Source organism: Morone saxatilis, unplaced genomic scaffold, assembly GCF_004916995.1.
Source record: "Morone saxatilis isolate NCDOM2014 unplaced genomic scaffold, NCSU_SB_2.0 Contig10, whole genome shotgun sequence".
Lineage (NCBI taxonomy): Eukaryota > Metazoa > Chordata > Actinopteri > Moronidae > Morone > Morone saxatilis.
Genome location: NW_023339652.1, coordinates 15,537,729 through 15,552,443, shown reverse-complemented (window position 1 = coordinate 15,552,443; position 14,715 = coordinate 15,537,729). Strand labels below are relative to the sequence as shown.

At 40.9% G+C, this 14,715-nt stretch overlaps 1 protein-coding gene across 1 annotated transcript; it reads left to right on the top strand.

Moving 5' to 3' along the window:
- Positions 1-260: 260 nt before the first annotated feature.
- On the top strand, positions 261-12,686 carry slc38a4 (solute carrier family 38 member 4; the record flags this gene model as incomplete). The annotated part of the gene is given in 6 exon segments (XM_035679012.1): positions 261-340; positions 1,255-1,355; positions 1,681-1,805; positions 7,985-8,129; positions 8,667-8,764; positions 8,944-12,686. Coding segments are annotated over 6 exon segments (654 nt in total), but the record flags the coding sequence as incomplete, so codon positions are not given.
- Between the last annotated feature and the right edge of the window lie 2,029 nt (positions 12,687-14,715).

The window sequence follows — 14,715 nt, the reverse complement described above, 5'->3', positions numbered from 1 at the left end:
CAAATATAACAAAAAAATGCTTCTAAAATTCATTACATACCCTAGCTTTAAATGCCATGGAAGATTTCCTCTGGGCTTTCCTTCACTTACACACTCCTTTGTAAAAAGGAAGTTACTGCAAGAATATTTAAGTCATATTTTTCATCACAGACGTATATGTGGCCCAATATAGGTTATATAGATTGTTAGCACCATGGTTGTCTTGTACTGCCTAAAGCTGGACTTCTGGCTTCAATTTTTCTGTACACTGTTTTTCCCAGACGGCATACACCGTGCCCATCCTGGCCTTTGCCTTTGTCTGTCACCCAGAGGTCCTGCCTATCTACAGCGAACTGAAAGAGTAAGTGCACTTCTCCCATTTACACCAAGCACCTTCTAAATCAAACTTTAAGGCTCAGTTCATCCAAAGGAAACCCATTTTCTCACTATCCAGCCATGCAGAGAGTCTTTTATGTACCAAGGTTTATAGATATCTGTCTTTGAAAGCTTATGCTCCCATCCCAATGCAGTATGTTTTTTCTAGGACTGAAAGCTCTGAAGAATTACATTCAGAAAATCTTTTCAGCGACAAAGTCAGTCTCAAAATCCCCCTAATTTTATAATTAATTGATGTTCACTCATTACAGAACCATGCTTATAAAGTAATGACACTATAGTAAATGCCTCTTGTGGTATTGGCCGCGTATGGTGTTGCATGATGAGTGTTCCCACCATGGCATCTCAGAGACGTGCAGCATCCTCCCATATAAAGCAAATAGAGCAACAAATCCGCATCCTGCTGGTTCAAATGGAGTTTTCCAATATTCAGTGAGAATGGTCAGAACGATGTAGTTTCCTGTAGCACTTGAGAAATGGATAAAGGGCAGAAAGAATTAGGAAATGTGTTACAAATATAGTTTGTGTCCTATTGAGGAGTCACAGAAAAGATTGAAATGCATTCATACATTACTCTCAGGAAAAGCATCCTAAGTCTTTTTTTTTTTTTTTAAGTATTTTTTCTGGGCTTTTATTGACTTCTATGATCAGTGAGAGTCAAGAAGACAGGAAAGGAAGTTAAGAAGAGGGGATGACACCAGCAAAGCTGAGGTCTAATTCGAACCTGGGCTGCTGCAGCAGGATGCATGCCCGGTAATGGTCGCGTCTACCCATGAACTTAACGGCACTCGCATCTTTGAGGGTCAAGCTGAGTGCGACCCTAAACCTTTAATAGTCATGTTTCCTCTCTAAAAGTGAATGTGTGTGTTGCCTCTGCAGTCGCAGCCGGAAAAAGATGCAGAATGTCTCCAACCTGTCCATCCTGACTATGCTCACCATGTACATGCTGTCAGCGCTGTTTGGATACCTCACCTTTTATGGTAAGCGGCGATACACAAAAGCATTGATAGCCAGCGCTAATCATAGACAAAACATAGCCTAAGCAGGCAGGTAACGATATGAGTCCCTTATTCAAGGGAAAAAGAAAAATAATTCTGCTGTGGTGAGAGGGTAGTCATAGAGCTTTGAAAACCAACACTGTTTAATTGTTTAGCAATCGAAAACTAAGGATTTTGCTGATTACCCATATAAATTCTGTAAATGTAACATTGACACTAGCATTTCAACTCCAAACTTCTGCTTTTCCATAGCTTCTGTCACCTTTTGTTTGCAAAATTGTTCACGTTTGTTTCTCCTCCAACGCAGACAACGTGGAGGCAGAGCTGCTGCACACCTTCACCAAGGTTTATAAGTTTGACACCATGTTGCTGCTGGTGCGTTTGGCTGTTCTCACTGCTGTCACTCTGACTGTCCCCATCGTGCTGTTCCCTGTAAGTACATCGTGTCTCTTAAAAAGCCTAATATGTTTTTTTTCTTCTCCAGGGACAAGCATAGCAGTAGTTAAGTTTGGAAAACAGAAAATGTTTCCTTGTTGTAAAATTTCATGGCAAGCGCTGACTTCTAGGGTTTTTACACTGGTGTTAATTTGAGCATTGGCGTCTCTCTCCTCTGTCATCTCATTCAGCATCATTAAATTGAACCTGATATAATTTGATTCACGTCAGAGCGCACAAACATGCTCCTCAGACACACACAAACATACACCACCCCAGTAATTTAGAGTATCTGGCCGCTATTTTCCACCCGGCGCCAGCCAGCTACTTGTAAAAGCTATCACGCAGTAAAGCATTACTGCCACTTTATGTCATTCTGCTTACAGACTGTGTTTTGTGTTTGGTGCAGAGTCAGTCTTTTTTTGTCGTTTTCTGGATGCAGCTGTTTTCTTTCCTGGCAGTTTGGTAAAAAAGAAGCACTGTTCAGTTTGGAACTCTGTTTGTGTCGTCATCTCAAATCCCAAAGCACACAGGCTGAGGTCGTAAACGGCCGCACCTCTCAACTACACCGACACACACATACATGCTGACGCACACTTATAGATCTTAACAGTAATGCCTCTCTTACTTATTGCGTCCGTTTTCTCTCAAGATGGGGTCAAGGGTTAGCCTGTGTGTGTTGTCCAGTTACCCACACACCTCATTCACACATACGCGCTCTCCTTCCTTCCCACCCCATATATGTTCACGGGCTAATTTTAGCCTGGCCCTTGTCTGACACGAGCAGAACAAAAATGGCCACTGGCCAGAGAAAGTTTGGTGCAACCAACACCCCCCCCCCCCCACACAACACACCAACACACAACACACACACCACACACACACACACACACACACTTTATGTGAAGACGAGCAGCTATTAATTTGTGAATCATTTTTGAAGTGGCTGCATGTCCAGTATGCAGCCACCAGGGGGCAGCAAATTTGTTGCTGTTAAGTCACAGGAAAGTGCTGACTGAGAATGATGCAGCAATGACTGCATTCCTTGGATACACATAGCTTGACACAGCACAGATACACACATTTATACACAGTTACAGAGCATAAACGTGCACACTTATCTGCACTCTTATATATCCATCGTATACACACATTCAGGCATTATCACATTTTGGTACATTTTAGTAATTTAGCTGATGCTTACGATCCTACACTGGATGTACTCCCCCATATCCCTAACACACACACACACACTCAGCAGACACTGCTGTTTTTTCTGTCGAAGGGAATGTGAGAGAGGATCCCCCTCTCGCTGCAGTGGAAGTTTACAGCCTCAGAATGGGCAGTGGAAAAACCCTCACCCTGACCCCTACCATCAGGGAGATAAAGAGGCGGAGCCAGGGAGATGGGGGGTGGGTTGGCAGGGGAGGGAGACAGAAACACAGCCTTTATCAGGGCTGCACTATCCTGTAAATGTGTTGTGTTAATGATAGAAAATGATTAGAATCTACATCTGGATCAGCATCGAAGATAGTGAGAAACAAGCTAATTATCCACTGATGAAAATGCCTGATTCCCATCTGGGAATATTAGGATTTTGTACAAGGAGGATTTTTATAAAAGGGTGAAAGGAAGTCTACTGTACTGAGTTATGTCCCTTTAACCTTGGTAACCTAATGTTGCTGTAGTGCCATCTGTAGATGAAAATCTATCAAATAATGCAGGATTGCCAGGTTTTCATATGTGCACATGTACGTAAATGTGCATATGTTCAAGAGCAATGACAGTTTATGTCACCTGCAATTTTGCAACCAACAATAGCAATATGGCATGATATATATATATATATAGTGGCTAGAAAGATAGTTGATTGTTGAGTTTCATTCCCAGGGCTTTAAGTACAGATGCTTTAGAACACTGGGAATGAGACTCAACAATCATTATCTTCAACCTTCCAACCCAAAGCATCTTAATATCTTTCTTGGCTCTGATTGGTTGGTTTTTGTCTAGGCCCTTTGGATTTTTTGGAGCACTAGGAGGAGCCAGAGGAAGCTGATTGTCTGTCTCATGTACTGCTGTCAGAAAACAGTGAACATTTCAGCAATAAATAAACTTTTATGGCAATAATGTTTTGCTAAAATAATTTAAAAAAAAACTCTAAAGAAAGCAATTTGGATTTTATTTCATACAATACTACTCAGAAAATCAAAGTCAACTGCAAACTTGTCATTCAGGTGCAAGAACAATTGATGAACAGCAGCTTTAGCATGTTGGACTACCAATTAATACATTTTAAATTGAATTGTACACAGAGAAGGGTAAGCCTGTAAAAATAACAAGTGCTGAGAAAGTGAGAGGGAAGAGGGAGGAGATAAAAATTTGATAAGGACAGAGAAACACAAGACTGAAACGGGATGCCGCAAAGCAGCTGTGGTGAAAAGAGCAAGGCAGTGACATGGCCAGGGTTAGTTGTTCAAATTCCACTGCAGCCTCGTCCAATAGAAACATGCTATGTGCTCAGGGCCCTTAAATCAGCTATGACACTTATATATCAATTCCTTTTGAGGTTGTGTTAAAAACTGGTCTTGGCCTGTGTATACCTGAATGGATACCTATAATGGATAAGGTGTGAGTCATGACTCTACGTGAGTCAGTTTGGGTGATAAGCACTAGTCGCTGAGAGAGAGTTGTGTGGATGAAATGGCTGACTCGGCTCATGACATTTGTGAAGTGGATAAGAGTTGATTTGTTCAGGAATTTGCGAGAAATGTGTGCTGAGTTGGGAATGTTTAATTAACTAATCGCTATTCCTGCAGTAAATTCAACGGTGTGGTCGGAAGATTGACGAACTTGGATGCATGCAAGGCATCAGATCAAAAGAACCACTTAGTCGCACCGCTCTGCCAAGTTTCCATTTGACATTTGAGAATCTCGCCTTGAATCCTCCTGACCTTCATTTTGCAGGGAAATGCTACCGACCTTCAGCTAGAGATTAACGTTAGCTTTGTCTGCGACTGTCCTTGGCTCCAGTGGGGCAGTAGTATATGAGAGAGGAGAGAATGTGTGTGTGGGAGGGTACGTTTGGAGACATGTTTAGGCATGAGAGTGTGTGTCTGTGTGTGCAGTCACGTGAAGGATAGATGCTAACAGAGGCCAGATCACAGAGGGCTTTGCCAGGATCCAGTACATAATGAAAGGGCTTTAAGCGCAGTCAGACGTGCCCCAGTTCTCAGGCTTCAGCTGAACATTTAAAACCATGGTCGAGGGCTGCGAATGCGCTGATTAACATCAGTTTTTTTTTATCCATTACAAAGGAAAATCACCTGCCTTTGCTTTGCAAGTTAAGAAATGACTGTTGGCGAGTAACGAATATGAGTCGTTGGTTATCCTACTAAACATTTTCAGTCTGGTCGTTGGAAGGACATTTTTTGGTCTAATTTGATAAAGATATTTTACCTAAATTAAAAAAAGTGCTATTAGCGGTAATATTCAATCCACTGTATACTGTGTGTTTCATATCTATTCGTTAGCTTAAACGTCCGCAGTTGGCTTTAATTTGCGACTGACATTTGGACAATGAAAAGTTGCACAGCTGTAACTTTCTAAGGACTCTCAACATTCCCTTTTATATTCCTATCTTGTTTTCTGACAAAGCACCCTTTATAAAGGGTTTGTAAGTGGAAATGTAGCTTCATTATTGGTTAATGTAACATTTACTAATGTAGTTATAGTGCTACGAGTAGAACAACAATGGCTGCTAGCTTTTAGCCATTGATAAGAACAGTTTTGGGGTGTGTGTGTTGTTTCTCCTTATCATTAATAAAGATTGATTGGTCATTAACGCGTTGTGAATTACTTTCTCAAAAGTCTGCAGTAATAAACGTGTGTCATTTAGAATCTGTGAAGCCTGCAGTCATAAGTGTTAATACATTGTCAGATACAAGGTCAGAGGTCAAACAGGTGGTCCTCTGATTGAATTAAAAAACTAAAACACCAATACAAGTGTCATGCTCCAGCACCAGTCTGGTGTATTGCATATCCTACCAATGCAAAGGTTGGTCTTATTAAACTACGGAGAGACATTTTATCAGCAAGCCTTTGGAACAATGGCACTGTCTGTGTAGTTGTTACTGTCACACAGTGTGCTTTTTGGCTTGTACTCGAAATGTTGCAGAGCGTTGTATCACCACTAGAGAGCTACATTCATGGCATTGTGTTTTTGGTCTGTGTCACTCTTGACTTTGTTCTGGTTGCAGTAAAGTAGTTTGTCCTTTTTCGTCTAGTTTGGCTGTCTCGTTTCAAGTATTTCTTCAGTGCTTATGTAGTCAGAAACTCTGTGAAATAGCCTTCCTGTAGTTATTTTAGCTTGAAAGGGGACTTCTAACTTGTGGCATGTATAGTTTCAGTTCTCCCTTAGCATCTGTACACATTCAAATGTCTGGAGAAAAAAATAGCAAATGGCAAGGCCAAGATGATAACATTCATACTTCACAGCTTTCACACAGTGTCTGCTACTTTCTGTCTAGCTGTGAATATACTTGCTCTTTCATATCTGCACAAATGTTAACTTTAACAGAGGAAACACGTCTCTTGTTTGCCGTAAAGTGCACATGGTTAGTTTGTAACTTCTAAATTGGAGAGATTTGGCAGAACTAGCTTACGTAGGCAAGTCCCGAATTTGTGGCTAACTGGCTGAACCCAGATGTGGCTGGACCAATCCGGCTGCCTACAACTTTTCCATCCACATACTCTGTGTGTTTATGTGTGTGTAGGCCTCTGACAGGTGAAGAGTAAGGAGTAAAAAGTGTGCAAATATCACACGGTGAACTCCAAAGGCTTGCGCCAGGTAACAGTCGGGTGCTGAATAGTTTGGAGCCTTGGAGAGAAATGCCGCGTCCAGGCTCTAGTTTTCCAAGCCGGCCTAATTATGCAACAGCTGGTGGGTGGAGGGGGAGGTCGGGGTGGGGGCACGCTTGTAGAATTTTAGGAGGGATTCACTTAAATTATTGTCATTATCTCCCAAAAGAAATGAGTTTTGGCTTCAGTGGTGACACTTTTTTGGCAGTGGACAGGGAAGCGCAGGCGTCTTCCCGGTGCCTCCTGACAGTCATGACGGGGGTCACTTGGTTCAATCTGACAGTGCAGAAAATCCAGTTAATGCGATTTTTTTCCACTGTGCCATGCTAACTGGATATAAATCTTGTTAGTAAGTCAGACTTGAAAGGATACAAAGAAGGCCTGTGGTGTTCTGCCAGCAGTCCTTAAAAAAGGAAAAGATTGCACATGCCTCGTCCTTTTTAGGTTAAACTAACTAAAAACCTTTCTCTCAAACTCTTTTTGCATCTCCTATTTCATTTTCCACATACACCAAATCAGTTTGAAGTGTCTGCCACAGCTGTAATTAAACCTGTTGTCCTGGCAACTTGTGGCCTCATTGGGCCTTAATTTGGGACTAGTAAGTAACAGAGGAAGGAAAAGTCAAATACAAGTGACAATAGCTTTTGGTAAAGACACACCTCCCCCCCTGCAGGCGAGCCCGCCCTACTCTCACTACAGGCTGATGCAATCCCATAGTCCCATTGCACAGCAGGAGATAATCCGCTTCCTTTTTGAATGGTAAACTCCGCCCCTTGTAACCTTTCCCAGTGTGGCCTGCAGGCTCACGTCGCATCAGGTTTCACCTGATACCTGCAACCTTTCACCCACTGGAGGCTTGAACAGGCAGCCTGTGGCTCAGCAGCTTCAGGCGTCTTAGCTGGGATCTCCTGGTTCTCTATGTTTCCCCTCATACACACAAACACAGTCTCACAAATACACACAGTAGCCTCGTAGCACTTGACTATGCAGTCCTCTCCTGAAGCAGATCTGTTGTTGATCTGAGGCACAGGCCAGCACGCTGCTGTTAGTGGTTGGTGTATTTGACGGAGACAGACTGAATGTACATAGAGGAGTAATAAGAGTGACAAATGTTTCATTGCACACAGTGTGAAATGGGTTGATTTTAATGCAATATTTCAGTTTATCAAACCAAACTGATAACTATGAAGTCACAAGTTGACTAAAAATGCTGTAATTGAGATACATTCTGACAACTTTTTTATAATATTATTAATATAAGATCGGCTCTACGACTGAGCCAAAGACTGTAATGTCAATACTTTGTGTTTTTCCCTCAGATCCGCTCCTCCATCACCACGCTGATGTTCAGCGGTCGAGAGTTCAGCTGGACTCGCCACATGCTGATTGCCGCCGCCATCCTGGCCTTCAACAACATGCTGGTCATCTTCGTCCCCACCATCAGAGACATCTTCGGCTTCATCGGTGAGGCTATGCATCCAAATACTTTGGCCCAAAGAAAATGATTTCTGTACCATTTATATTTTTTCAAATTAAACTCAAAATGTTACCATGTGGTGAGGAAGTTTTGGTTTACATACGGTTAAAACGAAGAACCCACAACATGGACGAATAGGAGTTAATAAAACAGGGAGAGCGTCAGACGAAGGCTAATTAGCGCCTTCAGGTTCAGAGGTCATTCTATTAAGTAAAGACGTTGGAAGTACAGAAGCTTAAAGTGTCGGGTCGAGTCAGCTGTGCGGTCACGTGAGCAGTTTATGACCACTGGATCTAAACACTCATGTTCTTGCTGCCAACACACACACACAAACACTGAAAACAGCAACATTTAGAACACCCCAGAGCTAGAAACGAGAGAGAGCAATTCTCTTGGGAAATCAAAAAGGGAAACGGGTAACAACTGGTGGTGATGGTGATTCCAAGACTATAAGTACATGTCTAAGTGTTTAAAGGCTAGTGTCTGATCAGCTGAGTTAACCTTCCTCTTGTTTTTTATTGCAGGTTCCTCTGCAGCCACTATGCTCATCTTCATCCTACCTGCTGCCTTTTACCTCCGCCTGGTAAAATCAGTGCCGTTCCGCTCCCCGCAGAAGATCGGGGTAAGTGTGCAGAAACCCACACCCACACACTCTATCAACATTTTTCTCACTGTATCATTTTCCTCACTCCATCCCCCAAGGGGCGGATAACGTTTTCAAAATGTGACTCATCAGAACTTTCACCTGACCCCCACTGTGAGCCATCACACATTCAACTACTCCTCTGTCTCTCTTTTCAGGCGTTCATCTTCTTAGTCGTGGGAGTCATCTTCATGATTGGCAGCTTGACGCTCATCGTCCTCGACTGGGTCCACAACCCCCCAGGCTCCAGCGGCGGTCACTAAGCCCCCTTCTTCCCTCCTCACATTTACATTTTAGAGTGCAGCAAACCCTCTCTACCCCTCATCCCGCCACGCCTCTTCTGGTTTGCCTCAGCTGGTCCAACATCTGGGGATAGGGTTTCATCAGCGGTTCCCTTCCCTTCATCAAATTTCAAACATTGCTCATAAAACCTCAACATATGGACATAATGTTCTGCACCGGGTTAAGACATCTTCAGTTTTTTTTTTTTTCAGTCCCCCCCCCAGAGAATATCACTGGAGGGAGACTTGTTTTGTTTCAATTTTTGTCTTTGTTCTGTCGCTGTAAAGTTCTAAATGTGACACAACACAAACGAGAGAATCAAAACCCGAAGAGGGGGAAACTCCGGTTTAACGTGCCACCAAGACAGTCTGAAATCGCCATTCTTGTTACCGCCAATCGTTTCCAGCTATGAAGAGACAGAACAGAACAAACACATGCTATGCAGTCCTCACCTGAAGCAGATCTGTGAACTGCGATTAGCAGGGCTGGAAAGACGATGCAAGTCCCTCAACCCTCTGTGCACTTGAAGGAGACATTTGGAGGTGGAGTGTGTCTTCCTCCATGAAACAAGGAGCACTTCTAGCATTACGTTTCACTTTGTGTGTAGAGCTAACACACACCCACACACATACACACACAAACATAGTTAAACTCATCAATACCTTTTTTTTCAAGCAACTTTCCATGGGAAAATTCCTGAAATGAATCAAGCGGTAGGCTCACCTCAAAAGAACGGTTAATTTGAAACTCCAATCATGTAGAACATTTTGTTCAGGAATTGTATTTTGCTGCTCTGCTACAAGTTAACAATCAGAAGCTTTGCCAAAGTCTACATGCACATACAATTTTAGTCGATCGGGTTCATGCTAGAGCTTCCTTGCCGGCTGTTTTCATCCTGGCTGTGTACACGAAGCAAAGAGATGCTTTCAGTATTATTGTCACAGAGGGATCTGAACAGTCAAGGTATCAATGTACATAATTGTGTCTACTGAAAAAAAAAAGATTGTTTAACATAATATCATACTTTGAGTTGTAGAAGTTAAATCATCAGTTGGAACACACAGTATATACACCTGCTGGAATAATTTATTAGACACTTGATATAGGGCTGGACAGCTACGTGTATAAAAGTATATGTTGTTTTAAAAACAATGTTAAATATGCAGTTTACAAAAATACAATCGGACAATTCAAAAATGAATTCAATTAATCCAATTGAGCCAAAACGTGAACTAGCTCAGTTAAAATCTGTATGTAATATATTTTCAACTTGTGCCATGCAATCCTCATCACTGCCGTATAAAACCCTCATTCTCCAAAACGTCATTCAAACAAATGTAGGGATGTGTTACTGTGCTATTCAGCTTAAAATAATTGTTAAAAAATTTGGGAAACGCATTTATTATTATATATTATATTATCGGCAAGTATGAAGCTAACTTTACAGCCAGCAGATAATCAGCTAGGCATAAAGACTGAATGTCCATTTTCATACAAATGGCTGCTAATGATATATAATGTTTGAACAACTAAGTGTGAGAGGTGCTGGTTGTGGGATTTTAACTTTGGACCGAGCCAGGCTAGCTAATCTCCTCCACTTTCAGTCTCCAGTCACTAGCTTCATTTTTTCATCTCTCTGCAACAAATTGTTGTTTTTTTCCCCCAAAAATTCCAAAAAGTACTTCTTTAAAAATTGATGATATTTAAACAATATCACACACATCATGACACTTGTTGTTACAGAGGAGCTACAGTTTTGATACCTACATTAACATGCAGAGGATGGTACATTTAAAACTTTTAATTTCTCACAAAAATCCTATTATTTATGTCTTTAAATGGAAAAGACAAATTAAGGTGTGTTTTGTAGCTAAACACATGGGCCACTTCTGACTGAGGAAGATTAAGATTCAATTATTAATCTTGGTGAATTGATTGTCAGGTCATTAATAATAATCATTACAATTGGCTTCTAATACCGGTGGTATTCGGTACTTTTGGTGCTCATCTCACCTCTTCTGCTATGCCGTTAACGTGTCACGAACACATCCAGCCAAAGTGGACAGCATTAATAGATCCTTTGCAGATCTATGTACGTGAAACAAATAGATATTTCAAATGAAATAGTGTATTATGTGCATGTTTTTGGATAACAAACATGGTCTTTTTGGACAATTGTATATGCTCTGTAAATAATCTTTATTTTATGGTACACTGACACACATTGTCTGTGATTGGGTTGCTGGGGGATTCTGCCTTACAAGTCTTCTGCAATCCAGTGTTTGTTTTAGTATATATATATATATATATAACGTGTATTAGATCTTTTTTTTCTCTTGCTGTATGACAGTAGTTTTTTTCCTTTATTTGAAGCTTGTATATTTGTAGAAAATTTGGTCTCTATATATCCATTTTCATGTTCTAATGTTAACTTGTCATGTCAGGATGAATTAATCAACGGCCTACTTCATAACACGGTTTTCCCAGTCTCAGAAACAACACCTTTCTGTAGCTTATTGGCACCTGCTGACTGACACTGGGTTAAAATTAAAGCTACAAGTAAGCAGTGTTGATTTTGAATGTGTATCTCAAAAACAGTGCTGTAACGTTTAATAGAAGCAAGACGAGATCCTCTAAAGTATTTCGTTACCACACTACAGGAAGGTTCTTAAAGGACAGAACACCTTTATAGTTTGTTAAAGGAGCTCATGGCTCTTCTGCTATGTATCCATTGGTCATATCATTTATGCTATAAGGGACTCATACACCGATGCTAACGTTTAGATGTATACCTCTTCCACAGGATGACAAAATGTACAAGAACCTTCTGTGTTTGTCAGTTCTAAAGCTCTACCAGGACAATCATACACAGTTGTAGCTCATATCTTACTGTGGCTTATAATGTATCACTGCTGTCATAGAAAAAACCTTTTCTAACCCACCAAAACCTGGTGAGGATTTATTTCCATGACATTACTTGAACTGAAGCTTTCCACGGCCTGATGCTGAATTCACAAGGTCTCTTCAGTAATCGCTATTAATGTTCGATACTGGATTGTTCTCAATTTGAAAATGTGGCTCACAATCTAAATTTCTTTATAAATGTTTGCCGTCAGTGGCTTAATCTGTTTATCGGTAGTCAGCGCAACAGCTTTGTCCCTGTCTCAGGTTGGGTTTTGTCTTCAAATTCTTCATTTCACCACACCTTTACCCCACTTTAGTATCTCAGGTATATGGTCTGGATGATTTTTCTCCTCACTTTTGGATAACTTCAAATCTCTTCACCCTTTGCATGATTGAGCCAAACTGTACAATGCTGTTGCATATTGTGCTGGCCTAGACGAGGAGTCTTCTTGTGGATTTGTAAAAGCAGACAAGTTCCCAGCTAATTTTGACAGTGTTTAGAAAGGAATTGTGCTGAACCACCTGCCTTATTTTTGTATGGACCCTCAGCCGTGGAGAAGCACTTGCTCAATGTTTCTGCTGTTCACAGTGTCTCTGCTTTCTGTGGATTAGGCTAAACATTCAGATTTGTAATTTTACCCAGACAAGGGGATGTTTTTTGTATCAGTGATGCTGTTTCATTATGATGAACAATAAAAATGTGAAATGAAAACTTTTTTTTTAGATTGATTACTTGTATAAACTGCCTTTTAAGGTCCAAGCAAGCTAACTAATAGTAGTAATGCACTGATGGTATTGTCATCCTATTATATAAGTCCCATTTTGAAAGTGTGTGTGAGTTTATATTCAAACACCAAGGCTTACATAACATGTCTCTGTCCAATCTGGCGTCTGGGGATGTAACAACCAAAGCCATATTTCTGGCATAATGATCAGATGATATTAGGCCTCTATAAAATAGATTCTCCTGTTCCTGTCTAGCTAGCATCTACTGCTGATATGTAACACCAGCTTGTAATGTTCCCAGACCATCAAAACGACGTGGGGGGAAATGAGTTAGGTAACCTTTCCATTTATTTCCAAATACATTACCTTGGCTACCAAATCCAGCTGGACAAAACATGGCTGATCTAGGCAGCCATGGAAATGGTTATAAAGCAATTGGAGGAGAAAAATCAGCAAACAACCAAATTAAAAATTGATTTTACAAACCAAACAAAAGTATAAATTAAACACCAAAAGACTAGCAGAGAAAATGTTATTTTTCCAAGTTTCTGACTTGGTGTAAAAATGACTATACATGACTGTAAAATGTTATGTGCTGTTAAGCGCGTCGAATTTACTGACATTTCTGTTTATAAATGGGGAAATAAAATCTCTTACCCGTGAGACAGATGGTGTGCAAACTGTTAAGGTCATGGTCACTGAGGTCATTAACCTAAGTCAAGGCTTTTTGAGGACATGCAGACGTACTGCCCACTGAGAAAAGGTTTGGCAACACCTCACCTGGGTCTCGTGTTCCAGATACCAGCAACTTGAGTATGATTTGCATCCAACTAAAACAATCACAGGGGTTGGAAAAAAGTCAAATCTGTGCTGTAAAACTTTTCCATCTTTTGTTTAATCGAATGAAATTGCATGGTACAATAATTTTCAACTTACATTCCCCATAACTTTAATGATGTTTAATCTCCTTTGGCACGATTTTCACGGCTCCCATGTTTTGGCATTTTCATTAAGACGGATACAAAAAAAAAGCCTTCCATGCTAAAAGTATGTTGTGTAACGGATGTTAGACAGCCAAGTTGGTATGGCTGAGGCTGCAAGTGTGAGTGAGTTATTGATGTGTGTGTGCAAGGGAGAAGAACACGGAGAGTGTATGCAGCATCACCAGATCGGGATGCAGGTCACATTCCACCACACGGTTTTGTTGTAAATCTGGTTACACAACAGCCGTGAGCTTTGACCTCTGGATGATAACCTGCTGTATCCTCCCTTCACCTCGCTGTGCTCTTATTTAGCACATTTACATTAAACCCTCTGCCCCTCCTGTCTCTCCCTCTGTCCCATCTGGATGTGTGAATATTCAAGTCAAAAGTTAGTGTCACTCCATCACTGTATGCTCACATATTCATTCAACTGTGCATCCAAATTATAGTAATTACATGCTTTCATTTCCCAGGAGTCCACTGTGTTGTTAGTATTTGATTGATCATGTTTGTAGTAGCAGTGTTTTGGCGCACGATTGATTAATTGATTTAGAAACTACATTCATGTGCCACATAGAGACACTAGAGCAAACTATAACACAGGATGCAAAAAGTGTTCAACCCATGTGTGACTCATAGGGAGTGCACAAGAACAATAGTCTGTCCTATTTATCACAGGTACTGATTTGTTGTTTCTGAATGTCAACAATAAAGTTCTAAAGCTAGAAAATGTGCATATGCAGAAGGTTATTCAGTAATTGAATCAATTAAAAACTCCAAAGACATTGAATCAAGACTCATCACCTTCCCATGAAAATTATACAAACTAACTTGCTTGGTTTGGATCATTTTGGTTGAATGAAGACTTGGTTCTTTACAACCCACCTTTACTCCTGCTCGCACTCTTCTTCCTGTGTTTCAATTTTTCATGACTCCCCGCTTCTCTGCTATTTTCTTCTCTACCAGACGCTCTCCTCTCTTCTTTCTCCCTCCTCTTACCTCTTTGCCTTTATAAAATGTGCACCACCACCACCA